This window comes from Rhipicephalus microplus, chromosome 8, assembly GCF_043290135.1.
Source record: "Rhipicephalus microplus isolate Deutch F79 chromosome 8, USDA_Rmic, whole genome shotgun sequence".
NCBI lineage: Eukaryota > Metazoa > Arthropoda > Arachnida > Ixodida > Ixodidae > Rhipicephalus > Rhipicephalus microplus.
In genome coordinates this window covers 62,740,668-62,763,729 of record NC_134707.1, presented here as the reverse complement: position 1 = coordinate 62,763,729, position 23,062 = coordinate 62,740,668, and the positions used below count along the sequence as shown (strand labels likewise).

Genomic DNA, 23,062 nt, shown 5'->3' with positions numbered 1-23,062 from the left:
GTACGTATTTGGATAATAAAACAAGCATGCTTCCTCCTCCTTTATACTTTGTCTTGTTTTTCTATCACGCACACAGTCAGCGAGTCGTCATGCGCAGTAAAATTGCGTATTTATAACGCCACGAAAATGGTCAGCAACAAAAAAATTTTCAATTTCGCGCCATGTACCGCAAATTTTCTACATGGCTCTGACGTCATATTTTAATATTTTACTTTTTGCTTCTTTTAAGTCGTTTCCTCCATACCTAAATTGTGACGGGGACAACGAGCCGCCGACTACTGAATACATGGGCTTCTATGGAACTTACGCTGCCAGTTTACAAATACCTCGGGACCACTTTGCATCGAATACGCATTGTCCAGCCCAGGGGAAAAGCTGTTTGTTTTGCTTTTGCAAGGGTCACTTTCAGAATGTATGCAACTGTAAACGAACCCAACTGCAAGGCAGTGTCCTCGAAGTTGAATGTGATGACGATGTTTCTTCGAGTAGCAGGGCTGAGCAAGTTCTTACTGTGCGACGTTCCCCTCGTAAAAAAATTCACACTTTGAACAAATTTAAACCCCCAGATTCATCTACGGAATTGCCCCAGAAGTCCGAATTCCTAACCATAAAAAATCGGTGAAATTCGGACGCTTGAAGGTCATGCAACAACTGTTACACAGTCACATAACCATAAATAAGTCTCTCTGCATAAGAATATCCGCAGCTAAAACCGCCCGCCACAAACACTCTCATACCTTTGCCTTTTTCAAACTTCACACAGATGTTTTCAAGTTCTTGTTCTTCCCGCTTGAGATCAGAGAATGGAATAACCTGTTCCCTCCATTACGAGAAACGCATCCTTCGCCACTTTCACAAAACTCGTAGAAGGCAGCTTGATAGCCTGAAAAATCTAATATGGGGTAACATTATTCTTTTGTCCTTATTAGAACAATGTGCCATTATGTTTGTAGTTTGAAAAAATGTACTTGTATGTTGTCTGTTTTATTTATTTATTGTTGCCTTTTAGAATTTCTTTCTTTTGATTGTACTAAATCACCGCCTTAGATTGTTAACCAGTTATTATCTCTCTGGAATATACAGTAATAAAAAATTAAAAAATAGAAGCGCTGGTGTCTGACGTAGGGAAATCTCTTCTTGTTGCTTCCGGGTCGTCTGTCTCACGTTTATCATGGCGAGACTTCCGTCGACATTGGCTGAGCATTTCGCTTCTGCCTGTACCACACGTCAGTTTGTTTTTTTTTTACTATTGCCAACGTCCCATTCGCGTGTTGGATTGTTTCATGGCAGACGTACAGTTCAAATGACACGCTGCGTCACTTTGTTTTATGTTCGCCGAGGAACTTCTCTTATCGGATGTCACGGCATTTAGGCTTGAAGTCTTCGCATTGAAAGTTCTTTTAAACATACAACTACGTCTTCTGCTCCGTCGACGTCGGCCAATGACTCGGTACCTCGTTTTATTTCTGCGTTTTCCAACATACAACCCGGTCTAGCAAACCTGCCGCCATCCCTGACAAGTGAGTTCAGTCCACTCTTCAGTTCGAACTTGGGCCTTGCTAAGGGTTTCTCGCATCGGGTGAAACCTTTACGAGTATGCAGGCTATCACTTTCAAGCTTTGCCGTCTGCAATATTCACTTCTTGCGCAAGTGTTATATGAGCTTCAAATATTATGGAGCTTTGAAATCATCGAGTGCATCGATGCTTCTGAATGGGAGCCCCCATTGTCGTTGTTTAAAAAAAATTCATCTATCTCTCATAGGAATCAGTAAAACACGAAAGTAAAATGTGTTACAGAGCTATAGTTGATTGTTTACTGTACATTGATATAAGATAACTTGCGCGATGTCTATTGATGTTTGACAGATATAGCATTACCTAATGTGGATGCATTCACGTGCACATCTACTCATACATCTACATCCCAACGACTAACGTTCCTCACTAGCTAATAAACGAACCATCGCAGTTATGTATATTTGCTGCTCCATTTTTTTACCGGTTACCGGGGCGTATAAGACAAGTAAACAACATAGAACACATTACTTTTCTCCGGGATAGTGCGACACACTCAACTTCCTTGAGGAGGACAGTAGGGACCGCAAGACCCACAACGTCGGCAGGGAGTTCATCCCTATCCTCTTTGGTCCTTCGCAAGCATGCACACACTAATGGTGTCATTGATTGGCTGATTCGGAGTGGCTGACGACCTCTGCGCCGGAGCATTCCACTCTGGCGGAGAGCCACAGGAGGGAATCTACCAAAGGAACACACGCACTCCCTCTGGAGCAAATGGCAGGGTGACAATGGAACACGATTCGCGCGTCTTTCTTCTTGCACGAGTGGGCACGCTGCGAACAGCGACTATAGGCTAACAAATCGTGAGTTCCGATACGAGGCACAACCGATAGAGCTGGCGTCCGTTGGCACGATTAAAGGTCGTACCGTTTCATGGCGAGATTCGCTTGCGACTTCTGGTCGAATCCACCGATTTTCGCGAAGTAGAAAATGTTGCTCCGTGTAGTGGATCTCGTGAAGGAGCTGCTCCATATGTGCCAATGGAACATACAGGGAGCACTTTCAATCTTCGAATAGAATAGACGGGCTCCACGTGGAGCAGAAAGAAAGTATTACCGGAAGTGCTCCGAATCTGCCAATGGATGACAACATTAGTCTCGCCGGGCCCTTCATTCACCACAAAGTACTTTGAAAATTCTCGCGTTTAGCTGCCCGAGCCTAGAGCAAGTGCGCCTTCGTCATTCAGCACAACGAATCACCATCCCGGTCGCCCTTCGGACTTACAGGGATGGATAAGAGGACCATTCCGCCAATCCTTGTAAAACTTTATGCATGAGTATAACTTTTTTAGTTATGTGTGATGAGCCTGTGCCATTTCTAGGTATCCTTGTTATGCCAAAGGGCAGTCTTTGGAATAAAAAGCTGTGGTATTTAACGGTTAGAGCATTGCCAGAGAAAGCGACGTAATAGCCAGAAGAGCGTGACTGATTGGATGCCGAGCTCAGGCTGCCACCTACTCGCGACATGTAGGAGTTATTGAAGACCACTGCCTGACCAGAGAGAAACGCAACGCGTGTCGTGTCTTTCCTTTGGTTAGCGTGATTATTCACGGGTAAGTGTAAGTGGGTAACGTGGAGTTACATTGAAGTGAAACAGGCACGTTTCAGAGGTCTCGTGTTGATAGACGCTATGATCGGGACCAATGCTTGGGGTAACGCCGCCACCTGGGGGTGTGTTAAAGCATTGACTAAATTGAACTTCTTTTGGAAATGTGCAGAATTCGACATATGCTTAGAAACGGCGCATTGAAAAAACTAATCACAAATGTTACAGTGAAGATGAAATTACTGTACTTTACCAAGAACGCTTTGAGAGGGCAGCGGTAGATATAAAAGACGTAGTTTTAAAGCGCACAAACATGTGGTGGCGTGACAAATAAATATACATCAAACAAAGGACAAACATGAACAAAAAGAAGAGGAAGAAAACGGCAAAGTTCACTGGCTTTTTAAAAAATATGATCGTGGCGCAGTGAAGTGTACCCGGCATCTATAGTCGCACATCCAGAGGTTGTCGGTTCGAATCCTCTTGACGCAACATTTCTTCTTTGTCATGTAATTATACTTATTTTTTACGTCAGTTCCGTGACGGAAACGCGTTACCTAAGACTTTATGAACCCCGTCATAATGCGCTTTCGTAGAAAGATGGCAGCGTCAGAATCTGTGTAGAGCCGAATAAGGCTATTGTTCCAGATAGCTTACCGTTACCACACACAAGAGCTTCTCCATGATTCATTAGGCGCTACACACTTCTTAAAACATCGCTCGGCTTCCGCTTGCAATCAAGTTCTTTTGCACCTCACAGCAGAGTCCTGACAGTCTTCATCACTCACGATGGACTCTTCTAGTTCAAGATAGTACACTTTGGTTTATATTCTGCTTATTTGGCATTTCATATGATGATGGCAGTACTTTTGACTGTCGCCCTAGTGTGTTGTTCTATATTTAGGATGCGATCATTGTTGGCAAGAATGCAGAACAACACCTCTTGAACTTGAAACAGCCCTGCAGAAAATCAAGGATGCGGGCCTGAAACTAAACAATTGTGCTTTACGTTCGAGAAATATTTTCTAGGGCACAAGGTCACTGCACGTGGTATCACGCCACTTACAGATAAGATAGAGTTCATGGTTAAAACTCAGTACGATTGTATGGACAGATGCTTCCGACTATGGAATGGGAGCAGTCCTCCAGCAACAAGATGGCCAAGAGCTCGGCTCAGTCGCTTTCGCATCTCGTACGTTGTCTCTTGCGGAGAAAAAGAATTAGGTCGGGGAACCAGAAACACTGGAATGTAGTTGGGCATGTGGGCGATGGCACACACACCCTTGTGGTGGCCATTTCGAAATCCAGACCACCGTGCACTTCTTCCTTTGGTGTCGTAATAAAGACGTGGAAGTTGCTTACCTTAAATCGCAAGGAGTTCCTGACTGCTTTGCGATAACGTCATTGTCAAATACCACAAGGGCTCCACAAATGCTTTCACCGATGCACATGTGTCGCACAAACTCTGTCGCTCACTGAGCCAGCTTGTGTGGCAGAGGCCCTCCTCGACTGTGGTTGTCTAGAAACCGTGATTAGAGCCTAGTTTCTGGCCGCCACAAAAGTCTTAGGCCCGCCACGACGGTCTAGTGGCTAAGGTACTCGGCTGCTGACCCGCAGGTTGCGGGATTGAATCCCAGTTGCGACGGCTGCATTATCGATGGAGGCGAAAATCTTGTAGGCCCATGTGCTCAGACTTTGGGTGCACGTTAAAGAACACCAGGTGTTAGAAATTTCCGGAGCCCTCTAAAACGGCGTCTGCCATAATCATAAGGTGGTTGCAGGAAGTTAAAAGTGACATATCAATCAACAAAATCAATTACTCGATGAGGAATTTATAAGAAAGGAAATTTCTGTTGATAATCTTCTACAGAGTGCAAGGTTTCTCGTGATTGTTACATTCTCACTGGCCAGATCATTGCCACCACACATGAGAGGCATCTTGGTATCACGCGCACCGAAGCGCGATTTCTCGAGTGGCTCTGATGGCCACGCACGTATTGGCCAGTTGAGACAGCAGTGAAAAACTGCCACATCTGTCTAGAGTAAGGTAAATCTTGCAAGGCATCTCCAGCACCATTGCAACCGGTTCAATGACCTGAAAGACCATGGCAGCAGCTTGTTTTATACATCGTTAGTCCATTGAATTGTGCACCTCACAACGGCATACTGCTATAACGCTTGTTGATTACCACTTCAATTGGCAGACGTAAATTTTTGTCGTGAGCTATCCATGAGCACAATGAAAGACTCGAGAAATGATCTTGGTCGCGAAGGCTACCCTGAGGAAATTGTTTGCGGCCATAGGGCTGTCAAGCTCACGTGAATTCATTACCTTTCTGCAAGGCAGATCCATCCATCTTTTTCATTAGCTAGGGCACTGCCCTTAGGAGAATGGAGAAAGGGAACGGTTGCAGCAGACATTCGGAAACTTTATTCAAGATGCGCTTCTCAAATAACTACGACTCTTACAAACAGTCATAGAATACCCTGCTATTTACAGGGCTACTTCACAGGCAATTGGAAAATGGAACTGCAAAACACTGCAAGAACTGCAAAAAAAAGAAAAAAAGAACTGCAAAAGGCAGAAGGAACTGCGGTTTCCCCTGCAGTTCTGCTGTATGACAGGATCCCTCAAACCGGGCTGGATTACGTTGGCTTTTCAACGTCAGCCTTTGCCAAAAAACAGTTAAGAAATTGTCCCTATTAGATCGTAGAGTCCCGTGTCAACAGCACAGCTGCAAGCTGTAGAGTGTCAAAACGAGAGCTGTCAAGGAACCAGGGATGGCAGCAGGTGTCACTGCTCACGTCAAGAAACCACCTGTTCGCTTTAAGGCGACTGCATATTCTCAGCAACCGAAGTGTCGCAAAGGAAGGGACCTGCTTCTTACAGACTTGAAGACGACCGTGCATGAAATGCTTCCAAGCTTTCCAGTATTCCAGAGGGGGGGGGATGTGCTTCTCACTAGCCAAAGCTACCTGGGTTGTAGTTTCCGGTCATGGCGACTTAGCCTGCATCGCTCTAACCTTCCGTGTCGGATCCGCCACCTGCTGCCATACCACTGCCTGCCTTGTCGCAGCTACCGCCTGCTTGCGCACTGCCACCTGCCTTGTCACAGCTCCCACCTGCTGACATGTTTGAACCTGCCGGGATGCACCTGCCGTTTTCTAACGTAATGCAACCTTCCGTGTCACACACAGCCACTGTCTCCAAGCGTAGTGCAACCTTCTGTGCTGCAGCCACCCTCTGGGCGCCAGTAGCCATATTCTGGGGTACAGCAGCAGCCAAACTCAGCAGTGCAACGTTCAGAAAAGCTGAACCAAAGGCACCGGTCATTGGTCTGGCTTCAATACAATGAGACCAATTTTTCGTTACGCTCTTAAACTGTGTGTCTTTTGGGCTTTATGAATAAGTGGTGTACATGATAAGAACTTGTTAGTTGTTAAGAACTTGGTGTTTGTTACTAATATGTCCCAACCATGGACTAAAATGAAGGACGGAGGGGGGGGGGGGGGGGGGGGCTAGTGAGAAATGTGGCTAGTGAGAAAAACCACTGGCTATCATTACCGGTCAGGGAGAACTCTCGAAGGATCGCTCACCAGCCTGCACTCTAGCAGGCGCCTGCCTCCCAGCTTGAGGAAGAGCTGGCTGGAAGGCTTATTGCGAACACTGACGGCTCCATCCTCCTAGACACAGGCTCGGCCACAGCTTCCTAGCTGTGTAATTCCAGCACTTGGTAGGAAATCCTCCTGTCGTCTCCCCTTTGCCGACTGCTCTACCGCTGCAGATAGTCGGTCTCCACCTGGACGTTTACCTCCAAGTGACAGACTCTTCAATGTGCCTCATGGCTGTTGTATGTCACTAAATAGCTGCGTTGCTGCTCATGGCGAAGCTGGAATGGGCAGCCGTCGGATGGCAGCTGCTCGTCAGCAAGCTGCATGCGCTCCTTGGCAGTGGCATTGATGTTTCTGTGCAATGGGTCCCATCTCATAGAGAATCCAGGAATATGAGCAGGCAGCCACCATGGCGAAAGAAGCGCTTCACTTCTTCGTCTCCGTATGCTATGCAATGGTCTCCTGAGAGTTTTCGAAGCTCACATTGAGGAGGCTACTATTACGCTCTCCCACTGAAGATCTTTTAGTCAGAATATAACCGCCCACCCGGCGGCCTGACCGTGGTTTCACCAAAAAGAAGAGATTCCTCCTACTTTGTTTACGCATTGGCTGCTTCTGCACTGCAGCCCGGTGCATGGCCCTTAAGATTGCAGGCGTGGGGCGTGTTTCTCTCCGGCCGTCCCAATCGCCGCACTCCCCAGCAAAAGTAATGTGTATCACCTTGAGCACCTCGCTACCGTGAGAGGGCGTATTCACGGTGGATTCTGGTGGCGGCGGAGACCACGAGGGAAAGCAAAGCGCACAGGATTCGATCATGCGCAAGAATTTTTTTTTTTTGCGAATGAGTGAAAATCACCGCTAAAGTTTTCTGGCTGCTCGGCGCACACGGAACACATAAAAACGGGGACCTCAATTTCCAAACGAAATTAAATTGCCTCATTCTACGCTCACGAGTTAACCATGAATGAGTGGGTTCCTTCCTCATTCGTTTCATGGAACAACGGCTGCTTTACATTTTAACGCTGTTTCGAGAATTATTGCTGGCGCCCTAACGTGATCACAGCTGTGACGTGCAGCGCGACGTGGTTTTATTGCTTTTTTTTATTTATCCCTCGCGCGCCGAGCACTGTATTGCTCCTCGTTGAGCAATCCCACTGAACGCTTCTTAACTATACGGGAGACCTGCTGTGGTGAGCTCGGCAGGACGGCAGGCGTACCAGCTTAAGATGCGTAGACTGCTTGTAAGAAGTATTAAGACTACGCCGCAGCGCATGTGTAAATACATCAGTGCATACGCAAGAATATCTGAAACGGCGCTTGAATGAGAAGCAGTGCTGATTCTGTGTAAGAAAATAAAAAGTAATTCATTTAATCGAGTGTAAGCCGTTAGCGTAGAACGCGGCGTCCATCTGACTTCGTTTGCCGATTGGTCTGTCATTTTGTTTCCTTCTTTGCCAAATTTTGCCATACCATACAGCACGCTCGCTTAGTAGCATAGTAAGTTTCCACAACATGCAGACCTCTTGCAAAGGCATCGAATTCACAAGTGATTTAATAAGCGGGGCGCCAATATACTGCAAAAAAACGAGATTGGCCTTTGAGATTGACCCATTTGAGAATATACACGCCCCAGCATTGATTTTGCCCCTCGTTCACATTGACCCAACATTTCCGAATGAATGCGAGGTTATATAAAAGCACAAAACCATCTTTTTTTTCGCCAACTGGAAGCTACACCAGCGCTACAGCCTTTTCGGTCCTCCGTGGAAGCGCCGCGGCGCGGAGAACATAGCGGGCCACGCCCACCTCTGGAAACATGCTTTTCGTGCAATCGCGACGGCCGGAAGCCCGGAGAGAAACTCGCTGTGCGCCCGCCATCTCGGAAGCCATGCCCGGAGTCATCGGATTGGCAGAGCCTTGTTTCCTGCGTGTACTGCGTGCCGAGCAGACGAAACCACCCGGTACCTATTGTGTGTTTGCCCAGCGCTTCGCGCTTAACGAGCCGCCTTGCTCGCCGCACTCCGTCGCCATGCGATGCCCGCAGCTACACCCAGGGACCTCTTTTTCCTGCAGGGTACCACACCTTGGTCTTCCAGGTGGTTTTTCACTTTGTTGAAGACACTGGACTGGACAACCGGATATAGAAGCCGCCCACTGCGTTCTCAGTCATGGGGGCTGTTTCCCTTCTTCACTCTTCTCCAAATTTAATAACCTCACCCCACTCCTGCAAGCTCATCATCTGTAAGCCAAACTGCTGAGCCAAACTAGGGCTGCAGAAGATGCGTCTTTTTTTTTTCTTTTTTCAAGCTCTCTCTCTCTCTCTTCACATCCCGAATGTCCATCAAATGTCTATTCGTAACTCCTTAAACCGCTTCGTGTGCAAGCAACGCTGACCGAAAAAACAAAGAAGGCTGCGCTTATCAGGGTCAACGCGGCACTTTTGCTCGGCGCTGTGCTGAAGTTTCTTGATTGTGGCGTCTGATCGAGTTCTCTTGTCAAAGTAGAAAGGTTGCTGGCTGCAAACTGCCTTATTGTCATAGGCATAAAGAATTTCACTGGCAAAATAACGGAAATAGTTGCGCTGTGCACGAAAACATCGAGCGTCTTCGCTCAACTGCATCAGAACTACTTCAATTGAAGGACCTGTCTAGTGAGCCCGAGGTTGAAAAAGGCAACTGCTCATGTGTAGCAGGCTTCTACGTAAAGTGCTAGCACTACTGCGCTGCGTTGCTTCGCTGCTACAGGCAAGGCCTTAACAGTTTTCGAGATAATTACGCTGCGACTCATGCTGCCGATTCCATGGATACCATTGAGTTCCCTTGCCCCGTCAAACGCGGAATACGCATGCCGTTCACTTGATTACAGAACAGAGATACGCCTGGGCCAGCTTATCTTGAGATAAGACAACTACTCGTTTCGATTTAATTAAAAGTGCTCCTTTCTTTTCGTTCATCAATCCATCTTATTAGGTTTCTAATAAATAAGGTCGTGTGCTTCCGAGCACTCGCTTGTTCCTGTTGGCAGTAGTTGATATGCAAAGCAAATATATGCACGCACACTACGAGTGCAAGGACGTAATATATATACGCACGAACATACAAACACACACGTGTAATTTTTACGTGCGTGTTTGTGTGCCTGTGTACACACAGAAATGCGAAATAAGTAATGTTTAGAGAGAATAATTAGCACAGCTTAATTTGAGAACGGGTAGCACTACGAGTTGCGCAGAAAACGAGAAAATGTGAAAAATACACTCACACAGGCAATGCAACAAATTTTCTCAAGTGCTTCTGTAAACAAAACTACGCTCCACGCTGAGAGAAGCCCGAATATTGGTAATTCACACACGGTGGATAACGGTGTGCTCACCGAGAAGAATTACTTTGTCACGTGAAAATTCATTTAAACAAACTACCTTAATGTGCTTTGCTTTTTTCCCAGTACGTCAGTTTTTGATTGAGCCATTCTACGTCACGCGTCATCTGCATCCTTCGAGAAGTGATTGAACGATACTCTGCCATCTTTCCATCACAATAGCATGCATTGCAGCGCACTGCAATAATCTAATGATCTTTGGACGTCACTTTCTTTTTTTTTCTCGGGCTTCCACGTGCGGCGTGGCGAAAATAAACTATATGGCCTCTTCCCACTGCGGGCAACGTGGTAGCACATCTTTTCAAGTGTGAACCTGTTAGCACCGTTTCCAGACTCAGCCGCTAGGTGGCGAGCGCTCGGTCGGAGTACCGAACTGCGTAACTTCTAAAAATATAGCAAGCATTCTATGGATATATAAGGAACTTTCGTAGTTTGTTGGCCATGGGCGCCACTAAGGAGGCTCACCGAAAATGATGGTGCGCACTCACTCGAGAACGGCTGTATTTACAATGGGAAAATTCCACCATCACTTTTGAGCAAGCAGATTAAGAACGAATACTTTGACGGATCAATCATAATTTGGAAAACAAACACAGCAGCCAAAGGGCAACCATGTAAGGAAGATCTCAAGGTGACAGCCAGAGAAAAACAAGTGAAAAAACAGTAGTGAGCCTACAAAGAGATGCGGTCACAAAACAAATGCTGAAAACGAGAAATACGGGGACAGAGATTGCATTGCTCTTCCCTAGCGTTCAATTAAAGTGGGGCTGCTTACAGTTTTCTAAATCTCTCGTTTCGTTTTTTTTTACATCAATGCCACGCCTACTGGGCGGTAGTGAGTGAGTGAAAGACTTTATTCAATTCACATTACTATAATAATTATGCCTAGCACATCTTGTCAGGTTGGCTCATTTGTTTTATTTTTTCTGTTCCACAAACAGCGATGGGACGACTACCCACAATGCAAAATACACTGTTGCTGGAAGTCAAGCTTATACAGCGTCCAAAAACGGGAGGATATTAGTGTGGACTTAAGTGATTACGAGGGTGACTATAGTTATGAAGACCTGAAGGAATGCCAGCTGCACACTTTGCTAGAAGCAATGTCGTGTGGCGGGAACAAGGTACTTGTTACATCTTTTCACTTACATTCACTAGCTTCATGAAAGTGGCATTAACCTTCTCTATATAAGTGTTCATTACAAACTTGTCATGTCAGCGCCCAAAACGTCTCACCTAACTACGACCATAACTACGACTAAAGTTGTAATTGCAACCACATTGCCGTATTAGCGCGTTAGCAGCTGTGTAAATTACACATTGTACTTTTTCGTGATAATAAATGTTCCAAATAAAAACACTGACCTACCATATTTTCTACCTAACAGTGGCAGTGCATGTAACTTCACAGTGACGTATGAAATTCATTTGAAAAAGTTTTGTTTATCCGTTCCCGTGAAACGAAACGCTGGAAATTTAAGTTAGGCATCTGGAGTTACAAGTCAGCAAACACTCTCATGAGTCGACTCAGGCGGGCTCATATTGAGCCATGATTGCGAGTGTGACTTAGTGCAGGTGAGTAATAGATTGGTGAGTTTAGGTCTAAGTAAATCTGGTTGGCTCATGTGGCTCGACGCCGTTCTCGCTGTGAATGGCGTCGCGGACCAGCCGCTTATGCACGCCATCTTGCTCGACGCGCTGCCGGTCGAGTTTCGCAATCTTTCTACCACATCGATCACGAGCCCGCAGCCATATAACGCCCTCTGCACTGTGCTGCTCACCTGCTACGGCCTCACGTACCGACTGCTTCCAGGGTCCCGCGACTTTGGGGCTGTCACTGCGTCGCAACGTGTGCTAACAACCGGCACACCACCCTCTAATGACCACGACCTCACCACTCCAGCTACGACTCCCTCTACCTCAGATACGGTCACAGGAACATTGAATCCTGCACCCGACCACGACGACGAGGTAGAAGACGCTCGCACTTCCACTGACTACACCACCGAGAGCTGCGTTCCGTTGGCGCCCACGTACAAAGGTTCACCGCAGGTGCCTGCCACATGCACAACTTCCGTGACATCAATGGCACGCGACACCTCAGGGACCCCAGACTCCACGACGGCTACCTTGCCGCGCGCCTCGGAGTCTGAGCACGAGATATTTTCACCCATTATTCGGCACCCGATTCCGGAGCTTCCACAGTCGACATTATCCAATGAACATGATCTTCCATCAACCTTGGCAATCGCATCCTGCAAGCAGCCACTACCATCTCCATTGACGTCTCCCGCAGCTGAAGTTGTTGCCCGCGACATGCTACAGCAGAACTTCCGAGATGCCGCTACAATGACCAAGGACCAGATGACAGATTTTCTAATGGCAGAGCAGCCAGCACAATCTATAACCACCACACAGGCGGACATCCACCAGGCTTCCCCGACGAGCACGGGTGCGCCAGCCAAGTCTCCGGTAGAGCCCACGCCTTCCGGATCCCTTGGCCAACCTTCGGAATCTTGGAAGGGCGACACCATAACGCAACAATCTACCTTGAATTCAGACATGACCCTCATCATGACCAAGGTGACTACCGCCTTTGCGCGGAACATCGGCAGACCGATCACAGTGGACCTAACTGCCTGCAGTGACTGCCGTGCGCTATTTCGACCACGGCGTTTCCACGCCCGTTGACTCGGTCATCCGTGCCGGCATGTCAGCCACACTGCAACGCTCAGGTTGGTGTTCCATCGACGGCTACGTCCGGGCCGCACTGCCAGCCCACTGCTCCTTGTCAACAGCCATGTCGGCGCCATGTGTGCTGTTGGAGACGCCACCGCATCCTTTATGTTTCAGTACTCGGTCGTCCTGGTTCCGTTTCAATGCATAGCACCATCTCGCCACCATCACCGGCTCGGCCTCCCCGGCGCCCTCCCACGGCTCCACCTGTGTGTACCTTTGTCAGACACGGATTCTCGAAGCACCGGGAGCGCTCTCGAGTGATCCCGCCTAGTCATCGTGGGACGCTCATGTTTATGGCCAAAGCGACCCGGCGCTGCCATCTTTGCCCGCTGTGTTTCTCCCAGTGTCGCCCGCCAGAGACCCACTGGTTGCCGATTGTCCCTTCCCGTTGACGACCTGGACTACTCATGGACCCCGTTTCGTTTTGCGAACCTAACTCGCTTGTATATACGCTCTCATTATTTTCATTCCGCATTCATTTCTGCGGGGGGGGGGGGAGTAATCTTTAGCGTCATCATCATGGTCATTTTTCTAGCCACCGCGCTGCGCCTCTCGTGCAGCTCACGCGACAGCTCGAGGCGCGAGCGGTGGAGAACGAGCACAAGGCCTGGCGGTTAGGACGTGGCAGCCGCTGCCGCTCCGCTTCGGCAATCACATTGGATGATAAAGTGGCGATAGAACGACACGACCACGTTGGCCGCCGTCCCGTCTTCCTCTCTTGCTACAGATGGGTTGAGCTGTCCAAAACTGAGACAGAATTCGAGTCCCTCCGGGCATTGTTGATTAGAGAGAGGTTTTTGCATGGATGTGGTTCGAACCTGGCATTACATTTGAAGAAAGGAGGGCGGAATCCCTGGGAGACATGCTTGAGCTGGCAGACCAGTTTTTGGAAGCTCAGGGTGGAGCAAGCCCAGCGAAAACAAAGAAAGATGGTCCCATAACGGACGAGAAGGGGAAATACAAGAAAGGAGGCAACAGCCACGCACCACTACCACGGTGCTTATATTTTCAGTCGTGGGAATCACCCGCCGCACTTGTGTCGCAACAGACCTGCCACTATTTCAGCCATCGTCTGCTTCAAGTGTGGGAAAAAAAGGACATAGGGCGAACGACTGCCGGTCAGGAGCAAATAACTCACTCCAGGCGTCCTGCCTCTACGCACCAAGAGAAACGCGTGAGGATCCCATATGCGACGGGTATATCGAGCTTAGGAATGGCGAAAAAGTCCCCGTCGTCAACGCCGTAAGGGTGACACCGCCAGAAAATCTGGCCGAGAACCTACCAGTGGCCACAGGGACCCTCCGAGGCACAGACATATCAGTGTTGCAGGATACGGGGTGCAACACAGAAATCGTGCGGAGGAAGTTGGTGAAGGAAGACGAGCTGACAGGTACAAGCAGACTCGTCTACTTGGTTGACGGAACAGCGAGGATGCTGCCAGAAGCACGGATTGAGGTTGACACCCCCTTCTTTACTGGCAATTTGACAGCACTATGCCTGCAAGATCCACTGTATGACCTCATTCTGGGCAATATCGATGGCGTAAGACGTTCTAATGATCCCAGAAAGGAGACTGAAAAACCTGTCTCGACAAAGGAGTTAAGAGCCTGTAGCAGCAGCTATCACCCGTTCCCAAGCACATGAATAGCCGGAAAATTTTGCCAAGCTTCGTACGCCTGGGACCACGGCGGGATTGCCGGGAGGTAACTATGGCTGCGAGCAAAGGGGAGATGCGACACTCAAACAGTATTTTGAGAAGATCGGCAGGAAGCAAACATGCCGAAATGAGAAGGGAAGCGTCGAGTATAAACAAGAACAGGGACTGCTGTACCGACAGTACACAGAGGCCAACGGACGGCTGTACGCCAATTAGCCGTTCCGCACTGCCACCGAGAAGCTGTGCTTTAAACAGCACACGATGGTATAATGGCAGGACACTTGGGCACGCAGAAAACCAAGGACCGGATCTCGGAGGAGTTCTTTTGGCCAGGCATCACAGCTGACGTAAAAAGGTTCGTCGCCTCATGTGACATTCGTCAGCGCACCGTACCAAAGGGCCGTGTAGCACATGTTCTACTGGGGAGGGCACCCATAATCGACACCCCGTTCAAGCGAGTGGCGATCGATATAGTGGGACCAATTCACCCGCCCTCAAAGCATGGGAACCGATACATTTTGACTTTGATGGATTGTGCCACCCGGTATCCAGACGCAGTGGTGCTCCCGAGTATCGAAACTGAGCGAGTGGCCGAAGCCCTGGTCGAGATGTTCTCCCGATTTGGCGTCCCCTGCGAGGTACTGAGCGACCGTGGCACGAACTTCACATCGGACCTGATAAAGGAAGTAGCGCGGCTCCTTTCCGTGCGCCAGCTCCACACCACCCCATATCACCCCATGGCGAATGGCGTGGTTGAAAAATTCAACGGCACCTTAAAATTAATGTTGAAGCGCGTGTGCGCCGAAAAACCGAGAGATTTGGACCGCTACCTGGCACCTCTCCTCTTTGCCTATAGGGAGGTTCCGCAGGCCAGTATGGTTTTTCACCCTTCGAGCTTTTCTACGGCCGCCATGTGAGGGGACCCTTGGCGATACTGAAGGAGCTGTGGACGAACGCCGACTTGACTGAAGAAGCTAAGACGACATACCAGCATGTCTTTGACCTTCGGAACCGTTTGGAGGAAACGTGCCGCCTGGCACACGAGGAGTTGGAAAAAGCCGGAGCACGGTACATGAAGCTGTACAATCGAAAGGCGAAGGAGCGGAGTTTAAACCCCGGAGACAAGGTACTGATTTTACTTCCCACCGACACGAACAAGCTGCTGCTGCAATGAAAGGGCCCTTTCGAAGTCCGGGAAAAGAAAGGTGAAGCTGACTACGTTGTAGACACGGCTGGCGGCAGAAAAATCTTCCACGCCAACTTACTGAAAAGATACGAGGAGAGGAACAGCCCCTCCACCAAGGTGTGCAGCGTGACATTTGGTGTTGTGGAATTGGGCGAAGACGAGAATATTCCAACCCCTGATTGGCTGAAAGTAAAAGGGGAAGAAGACGTGAAGCTCTCCGACAAACTGGACGCTCAGCAGATCGGACAGCTGCAAAGAATTGTCAGGGAACACGCTCGTATTTTCTTGGATGTCCCGGGCAAAACTGACTGGGTCCACTGCAACCTCGAACTCACCACAAGTAACCCCGTCCACGTGAAACAATAGCCTCTTCCCTTTGCAACGCAGGAAGGTGTAGAGAAAGAGGTGCGGGAGATGTAGAAGCTTGGCATCATTGAGAAATCAGAGTCACCTTATAATTCGCCAGTCATTTCGGTAAAGAAACCCGACGGTACATATCGACTGTGTATCGATTTTCGACGCCTGAACAACGTTCTGGTGGCCGACTCCGAACCTATGACAAGAACTGACGCGGTGTTTGCTACAGTGAGAAAGAAGAAGTATTTCTCGAAGCTCGACTTCATGAAGGGCTATTGGCCGATCCCGCTGACTGAAGAGTCCAAAGCGAAGACGGCCTTCTCGACGACATCGAGACTATATCAGTTCCGCTTCATGCCATTCGGCATCAAGATAGCGCCTGCTGTATTTGCTAAGTTGATGCGGAAGGTTGAGGAAGGTGTACCCGGTGTGGACCATTACTACGATGACGTACTGGTGGCCACCGATGCATGGGAAGAGCACCTGAGGTCTCTGGGACTGCTGTTTGAGCGCATACAGAGGGCCGGACTTACAGTGCGCCCCAGTAAATGCGAACTTGGTGTGGAAGAAATTGACTTCTTGGGACACCGAGTTGGCAGGGGCAGATTGCAACCGCTGGGGAAAACACTCGACAAGATCGAAGCTGCAACACGTTCTTCAACCAAGCGACAAGTGCGCGCCTTCCTCGCTTTGACCGGGTACTATCGGGAATTTATCCCGAATTACGCAGACGTCAGCGCTCCCCTTACAGATTTAACCCGGAAGGGCGAACAAAAGGCTTGCTACATCAAGTTCTGAATCGAATGGCCTAAAGAAAAGCATTAAGCTTTGTATCGTATAGCCACTGCCCCCTTTCTAGGAATTTCACTTTTACTGTCAGGCTCATCGTGCTTAATACTCTATTTCATTTGTTTACAGACGTGCTGGCGAGGTGTTTGTGGTGAGCATAACTGGACCAAAATACATGAAATGTATCATACTGACCGCACATTCTAGACATGACATTACTTCTGCCACTTTCAAGAAGAACAACTTCAAGAATCGAATGATACGAAATTTGTGCTGTAAGAGCCCAATACTAGAAACCACTGAACAATTATAATAAAATGTTTGTTTTTACCAACTGAACCATTTGGATATCCCCGCATTTGTTCTGTTTTCTCATACAGAAATACGACAGCAGCCATATACTATTTTGAGAAAGTGGCACGTGCATACTGGAGGACATTACTTGAGAATGACGAGCAGGTGTCATCTGTACAATAAAATAAAAAGCGAAAGCAGGACGTGGTATCTTGTGAACTCGCATAAGACGACTCAAAAGGCGAAAGCCGTTTCTTTTGTCAAATTTTTCTTCTCAGTCAATTTTGTTAATCCATCTGCCCTAAATGTTTTTGTACCTATTATAATTTTGCATTTTATCCTTGATCCGAGATCGCAGGCACCGCAATGTTTTTGCACCTCACGGGGCTTTCCATTGCCACCGAGATTGGCCCACTTTTGCCCGAGCGATGATTCCGCGTCAAGTCGTCATCACGAGAAATCGCGTTGCGTGACGGCGCGATGATTTTGTGATGATGTCGCAAATTTCTGCGATTTACCGCGTCACTATTATGTCATATAAGTACATAATCATGTGGTGATTGTTTAATCACTCAGATTTACGCCGACGCCAAAACCGGTGGTTGATTTCCGCGTCTTATGATGCTTGTAAGGCTTTTGCCTTAATCGCATCTCATTTATTGATGGTAGTCAAGAGAGGAGCAATAGAGAAAGAAAAGCACGGAGGTCAATCTATTCTGCTACCTCACGCATGGGAGGGGGATGAAGGAGGTGTAAGGAATGTAAGGGAAAAAAATTGGTGCCGTGTCTGCATGTAACCTGCAAATGTCGGCGAAAGACGATAGTCTTGCGTGTGGAGAGAGTGAACAATTTATTCTATGTTTTGCGCAAGAAAATTGGTGAATGGTATTTTGGAGGTGCTGCGTTCGAGTGCCTCGAGCGTGCAGCGGAGGCGAACAAGTGCATTGAGTCGCGTCCCACGTTAGAGTTACTGTATATGCTACCTTTAGGTAGCAGAGTTGCGCCACTGTTTTCCGGGCGCTGCTCGCTCCGTCTACAGGAGATCAGCGCCCCTATTTGCCTAGCGCCGTCTCGTGGTCATAGGTGGTTCATTTGCACTGCGGAGAAGCCAACGCTACGCAGTTTCCGGGCAGATCAAGTGGGGTTGACAACGGCTGTTGTCATTCTCGCCGCGCTTCTTCGGTAATGTTGCCTGTTGGTAATGCTGCCTGTTGGTCACGAGAAACGCGGTAGCAAATTCATTCTGTGTTGAATTGTACTAGGTAGAGCCCATGCGAATAAACGCCGGTGCAGCGGGTGTTGCTATAGAAAGATTAGTGTTCAGTCGGAAGGAATAAACGCTTGGCCATTGTCGTCGGCCAGATTTTCTTTTGGGGGTGCAAACCATTGTTGCATTGTGACTTAGGGAGAGCGAGAGCACTAGTATATTTTGGGTGAGGGCAACTGCTGTTGTGGTTTGAGGGGGACAAGGGCCCCTTTTACACTTCTCTGCTGACGCCCATGCGCTTGGCTTTTTTTTTTCAATCTGTCCATGGCACTGCAAAACTTGCTCTATTTGTATTAATGACAAATGCAGTTGCGATTACGTTATACATCTAGAGTTGGCCAGCGTGTGTCAGCTGCATACGTCCAAATTAGTCTGGCCGTTAAAACGATAAAAATAAAGAGAGAATGTAAACCAGAACGCTGGGAATCGGCAAGGTGTTGCTGCTAGTGCGTGAATTGATTGCAGCTTTGAAACCTCAAGCGAAAAGAATGTTGAACACGGCATTGTTGTTGAACGACGATTCACATCACTGGTCGTGAGCCGCGATTGTAATACGATCACAATACGACATGCGCGCTTAACGTGGGTTTCGCACGGCCACTCTCGATCGCTATCCAGCTCGATTCAGTTGAAGACTACAAAGCCTTGGCTGGTCAACTCACACAGTTAACGAATGAGCCCAACGCGAAGAAAATATTCCATTCCTGGCTCGATAGCGATCAAGAGTGAAAAATAATTTTACATATTATAAGACAGTAGCAGCGTTGGAGTCTCGACAGCGTTTATTAGGCCGAATCGCCTGATCAACCCTTCTAACGAAGACGACGACATGTCGTCAATATTGTGCTTACAATATGTAAACGGGAAAAACCGTGCAAAAGAAGCCGAAGCAATATGTACCACTGGTTCAATAGGCTGACGCGGACGTTTTTTTTTTTCATTATTTACCAAAAACATAAACATAAAATCAAGGCTTCCAGGCGTGAGCAGAGCGACTGAGTTTGTCTCGTACGTTCATAAAAAATAGAAAGAAAAAAAGCAAAAAAAATAAAGCAGCGCTATGAGCGCGAGTGCTTTTCCTACGTGGGTGGTGAGAGGTTTTCCCGCAAGACATTTGAACCCAAGATGGCGTACCTTGGCGCAACTTTGAACCCAGATGGCGTACCTTGGCGCCACTTTGCTACCTAAAGGTAGCATATGCAGTAACTCTATCCCACGTGAGACATGAGCGCCACTTGGCAGTCTTCTTTCAAATAGAAGCGCGTGGCTCTCAGAGGGGTGTGCGCGCCCGTCTCAGATGTGATAAGGTGAGGAACGCAAAGCGACGGGTAGGTGCCACCACTATCGCGTCTTAGCAAAGCGTTGGAAACACTCACCTTTTCGTGCAAGCGTTGCATGGCCAGCGCAGCGTGATAAGCGCTACGGTCCTTAAAACTACTTATGTATGCATTTTCTAGTAAAAGATGTACATGCAGAACATATACGCGTTGTTATGGTGCCCCAGACGTGCGCAATAATTGCTCATTAATTGACAATATCACAAGTATGAACGCTAAACCTTGAGCAGCATTTGTGGGTGCTGCGGGTGAAGCCAGCCGTTTAAAATATCCGGTGCCGTTGAGAGTGGACAAGCAGACAATGTACAGACAGAGAGACGGACAGACAGACACACCAAAATTTTTGCGTTGAAGGTCCTCAAGAAAGACTATCGTCTTTAAAAAAAAGGAACCAGCGACAAACAGCACACACACACATTCTGTCTCAGTCAGTCAATCTGGCGTGGTACGAGACGCTACCTACTTTCACAGCAGCCTATAAGAGCCCAGATTTCTTGAAGGACCAATTACAAAATTTCGAGCTCCCGATGTGGCTTTCTCTTGTTACCTTGATATGCTAGAGTTGTCCGAGCAAAGTACGAACTCTGTCTTTTACACCAACAGCATTCGACGTGTGCAACAACCACCCAGGCCATGCCACAGGCGCTGAGTGATGATAACGATAATGCCAATGATCTCAGTGTTGTCGTCGTGATGCCGACTGGCGACGACTCCGGGATGCGGCTTTCCTTCGATTGTCCGGGTTCGTTTTCTGAACTCCCTTGACTTCGCAGCACCATTTGAAATGATTCGTCTTGGGCTCGTAAGCGTAGGATATGTAGGGATGATGATCTAAACTTAACTATGAGCCGGTGCGTCGTGAAACAATTGTGCGCGATTTACGCAAGTGGCAAGGTACCGAAAGAAAGAATGCCTTCGTTGCAGAAAGCTGCAATGGCCATTTCAAAAAGCTTCCACTTAAGACTGCACACGCAAGTTTCGTCTGTTTATCTATTTTCGTAACACATTGAACGTTTGACTACATACCCAGAGACTCAGAGATTGCACTGTTCTTTGTAGTTTGATGGTGACATGGGTGATGCCAAGCAGGGACGCCTGACTGGTGACGAGACGCGCATATCATCGAAGCGTGTCCGTGTACGTTGGTTCGTAGTGAAAGACGCGAAGCGCGCATAATGAACAGGCAGACCTGAAAGGTGTTCTGAACCACCAGGATGCATTTCACATTTAGTAACAAATTGTTTATTAACCAGCACATTGATTTATTGTGTAGACAGGTTACGTGCGCCTGTCGTGTAAACAAAATTTTATCTTGTATTTTCTTGTCAGCCAGCATGGAATAAATGCGCGTCCCCAGGCACCTCGTCATCACAGCTCGGGCCGGCATCGGGTTCATTATAGGTTCTTTGCACAAGATCAAAGCGAAAATAATTAGTGACATATCATATCCTCCTATTCCTGGATTTTTTTAGGGACAAACCTCCTTAAGGCGTTGGTCGTGCGTCTCCTGTATGTGTTTAACCACCTCTCGTTTTAGTGTGTGAAATGTCCGCTGGATGGCGGTATGGTGATTCTATGATGAAAAGATGCGAGATGGCGGTACTTTGAGTGTTCATTTGATTGACAGACACACAGACAGACAGACAGACAGACAGACAGACAGACAGACAGACAGACAGACAGACAGACAGACAGACAGACAGACAGACAGACAGACAGACAGACAGACGGGCGGGCGGACGAACGGACGGACGGACGGACGGACGGACGGACGAAAGCTTACAGCAAATGATTCAAACTTTGCCAATGAATTCTTTGAAGCTTTGCCCCACTCATCATCATTCACTCCGTGGATATGCTGTGATTTCCTTTATATAGGTATTGTAGACACAACCATGGTGGTAAGGAAAGTGCACCTAGCAGTCCAATAATTAGCTGAAGCTCACATCAGCGTAGTGTGTGGACAGGGGGTCCGGTGATGCCCTCTTAGGACGTGCGCGCGGGATGGGACTCCACGACTGCCAATTGGTTAACTTGACGCCCGTTCCAAATCACCCTCGAAACTGTCCCTGCTAATGAATATTGCAGATATTATTCTTCCCTCTTTTAGGGGCGGAGCTCCTTAAAGCGGCAATCGTTCGTTCCTCGTAGTCGTAGTCGTAGTGTGTAACAAGTGTTACATTTTGACCTGCAAGGTGGTGCCGGTGGGAGATTTCTCTGGTGCTTTGTTGAACAATAAAAAGTTCTTGGCGTGGGCGTTAACTAAAAGCCGAATGCTCCTGTCTCTCATTCCCCGTTATCAGCCATTGGCATGTTCCAGTAGGAAACTTTAGAAGAAGTAGAAGTATTAAAAGCCGACTTCTGCTGTCTTTCACTCCCAGTAGCAGCCATTGTTTACCTCCAAGGTAGTGCCTGGTAAGATTTCTCCTGTGCGTGATTAAACAATAAAAATTTTTGTTCAAAACGCCGTTGATTGATGAAATAAACTAACGAAACAGGCCGGATGTTTTCTAAAAGCAAAACGAAAAGACGCCAGATGTTTCTAAAGCAAAACAAAAAAAAGCCAGCTGCTTAACGAAAGACGCCAGGTGTTTTCTAAAGCAATGGTTTTATAATCAAAACCATATCGATACAGGTTTGTAGTTGCCGATGCTCGTTGCCGTCGGTGTACGCTCGTATGGTACATCGAGCACTATCTGACAGGAAAAGGTTGCTACGTTATACTCCCTGGGCACAACCTCCTTGGTTTTGAAAAGGTTTAGCGAGCATTGGGCTGCAGTGCCATGAATACAGTAAACTAGTATATACCATGAACTCGAGGGGGTTAAAGGTGGGAAGTAGACCCGAAGCGCAAGCCGTAAGAAAGTGTGCATGTGCCACCTCTCATTTAGTCCTTGGAATGTCCGCTGGATGGCGGTGCTTCTATATGAGGAATTTATGATGAAAATATGCGAGATGCTGGTACTTGGAGTGTTGAATAGATGGACGAACGGACACACAAACAAATGCATAAATGGACGCATGAAAGGACGCAGGGGTGGATGCGTGGACGAACGCAGGGATGGACGCACGAACAGACACACGTACGGATGGGCGGATGAACGCATGAACGGTCACACAGACGGATGCATGGACAATCGCAAGCAAGAACGAATGAACGGACGAATGCTTCGCCCCACTCTCCATCATTCACTCTGTGGATATGCTGCCATTTTTTAATATCACCTGCGAATCGTTGCTACAAGGTCGATGACTGAACGTGACGCAAAAAACGCGACATGCGTAAACCCTTCAGCTGCAATGACTTCAGAAGCTACAAAGA

The 23,062-nt window shown here is 47.9% G+C and overlaps 1 protein-coding gene across 4 annotated transcripts in view; it reads left to right on the top strand.

Annotated features, from left to right (window-relative positions):
- LOC119164531 (venom metalloproteinase antarease TserMP_A) overlaps positions 1-17,157 on the top strand; it is a 99,720-nt gene extending 82,563 nt beyond the window's left edge. For all 4 annotated transcript variants that reach the window (XM_075872002.1, XM_075872001.1, XM_075872004.1 and 1 more), the window contains 2 exons: positions 11,056-11,238; positions 16,972-17,157. In XM_075872002.1, coding sequence (XP_075728117.1) covers positions 11,056-11,238; positions 16,972-17,049 — 261 coding nt within the window. In that variant the 3' untranslated portion in view covers positions 17,050-17,157. The remainder of the gene's footprint in view (positions 1-11,055; positions 11,239-16,971) is intronic.
- Positions 17,158-23,062: the final 5,905 nt, after the last annotated feature.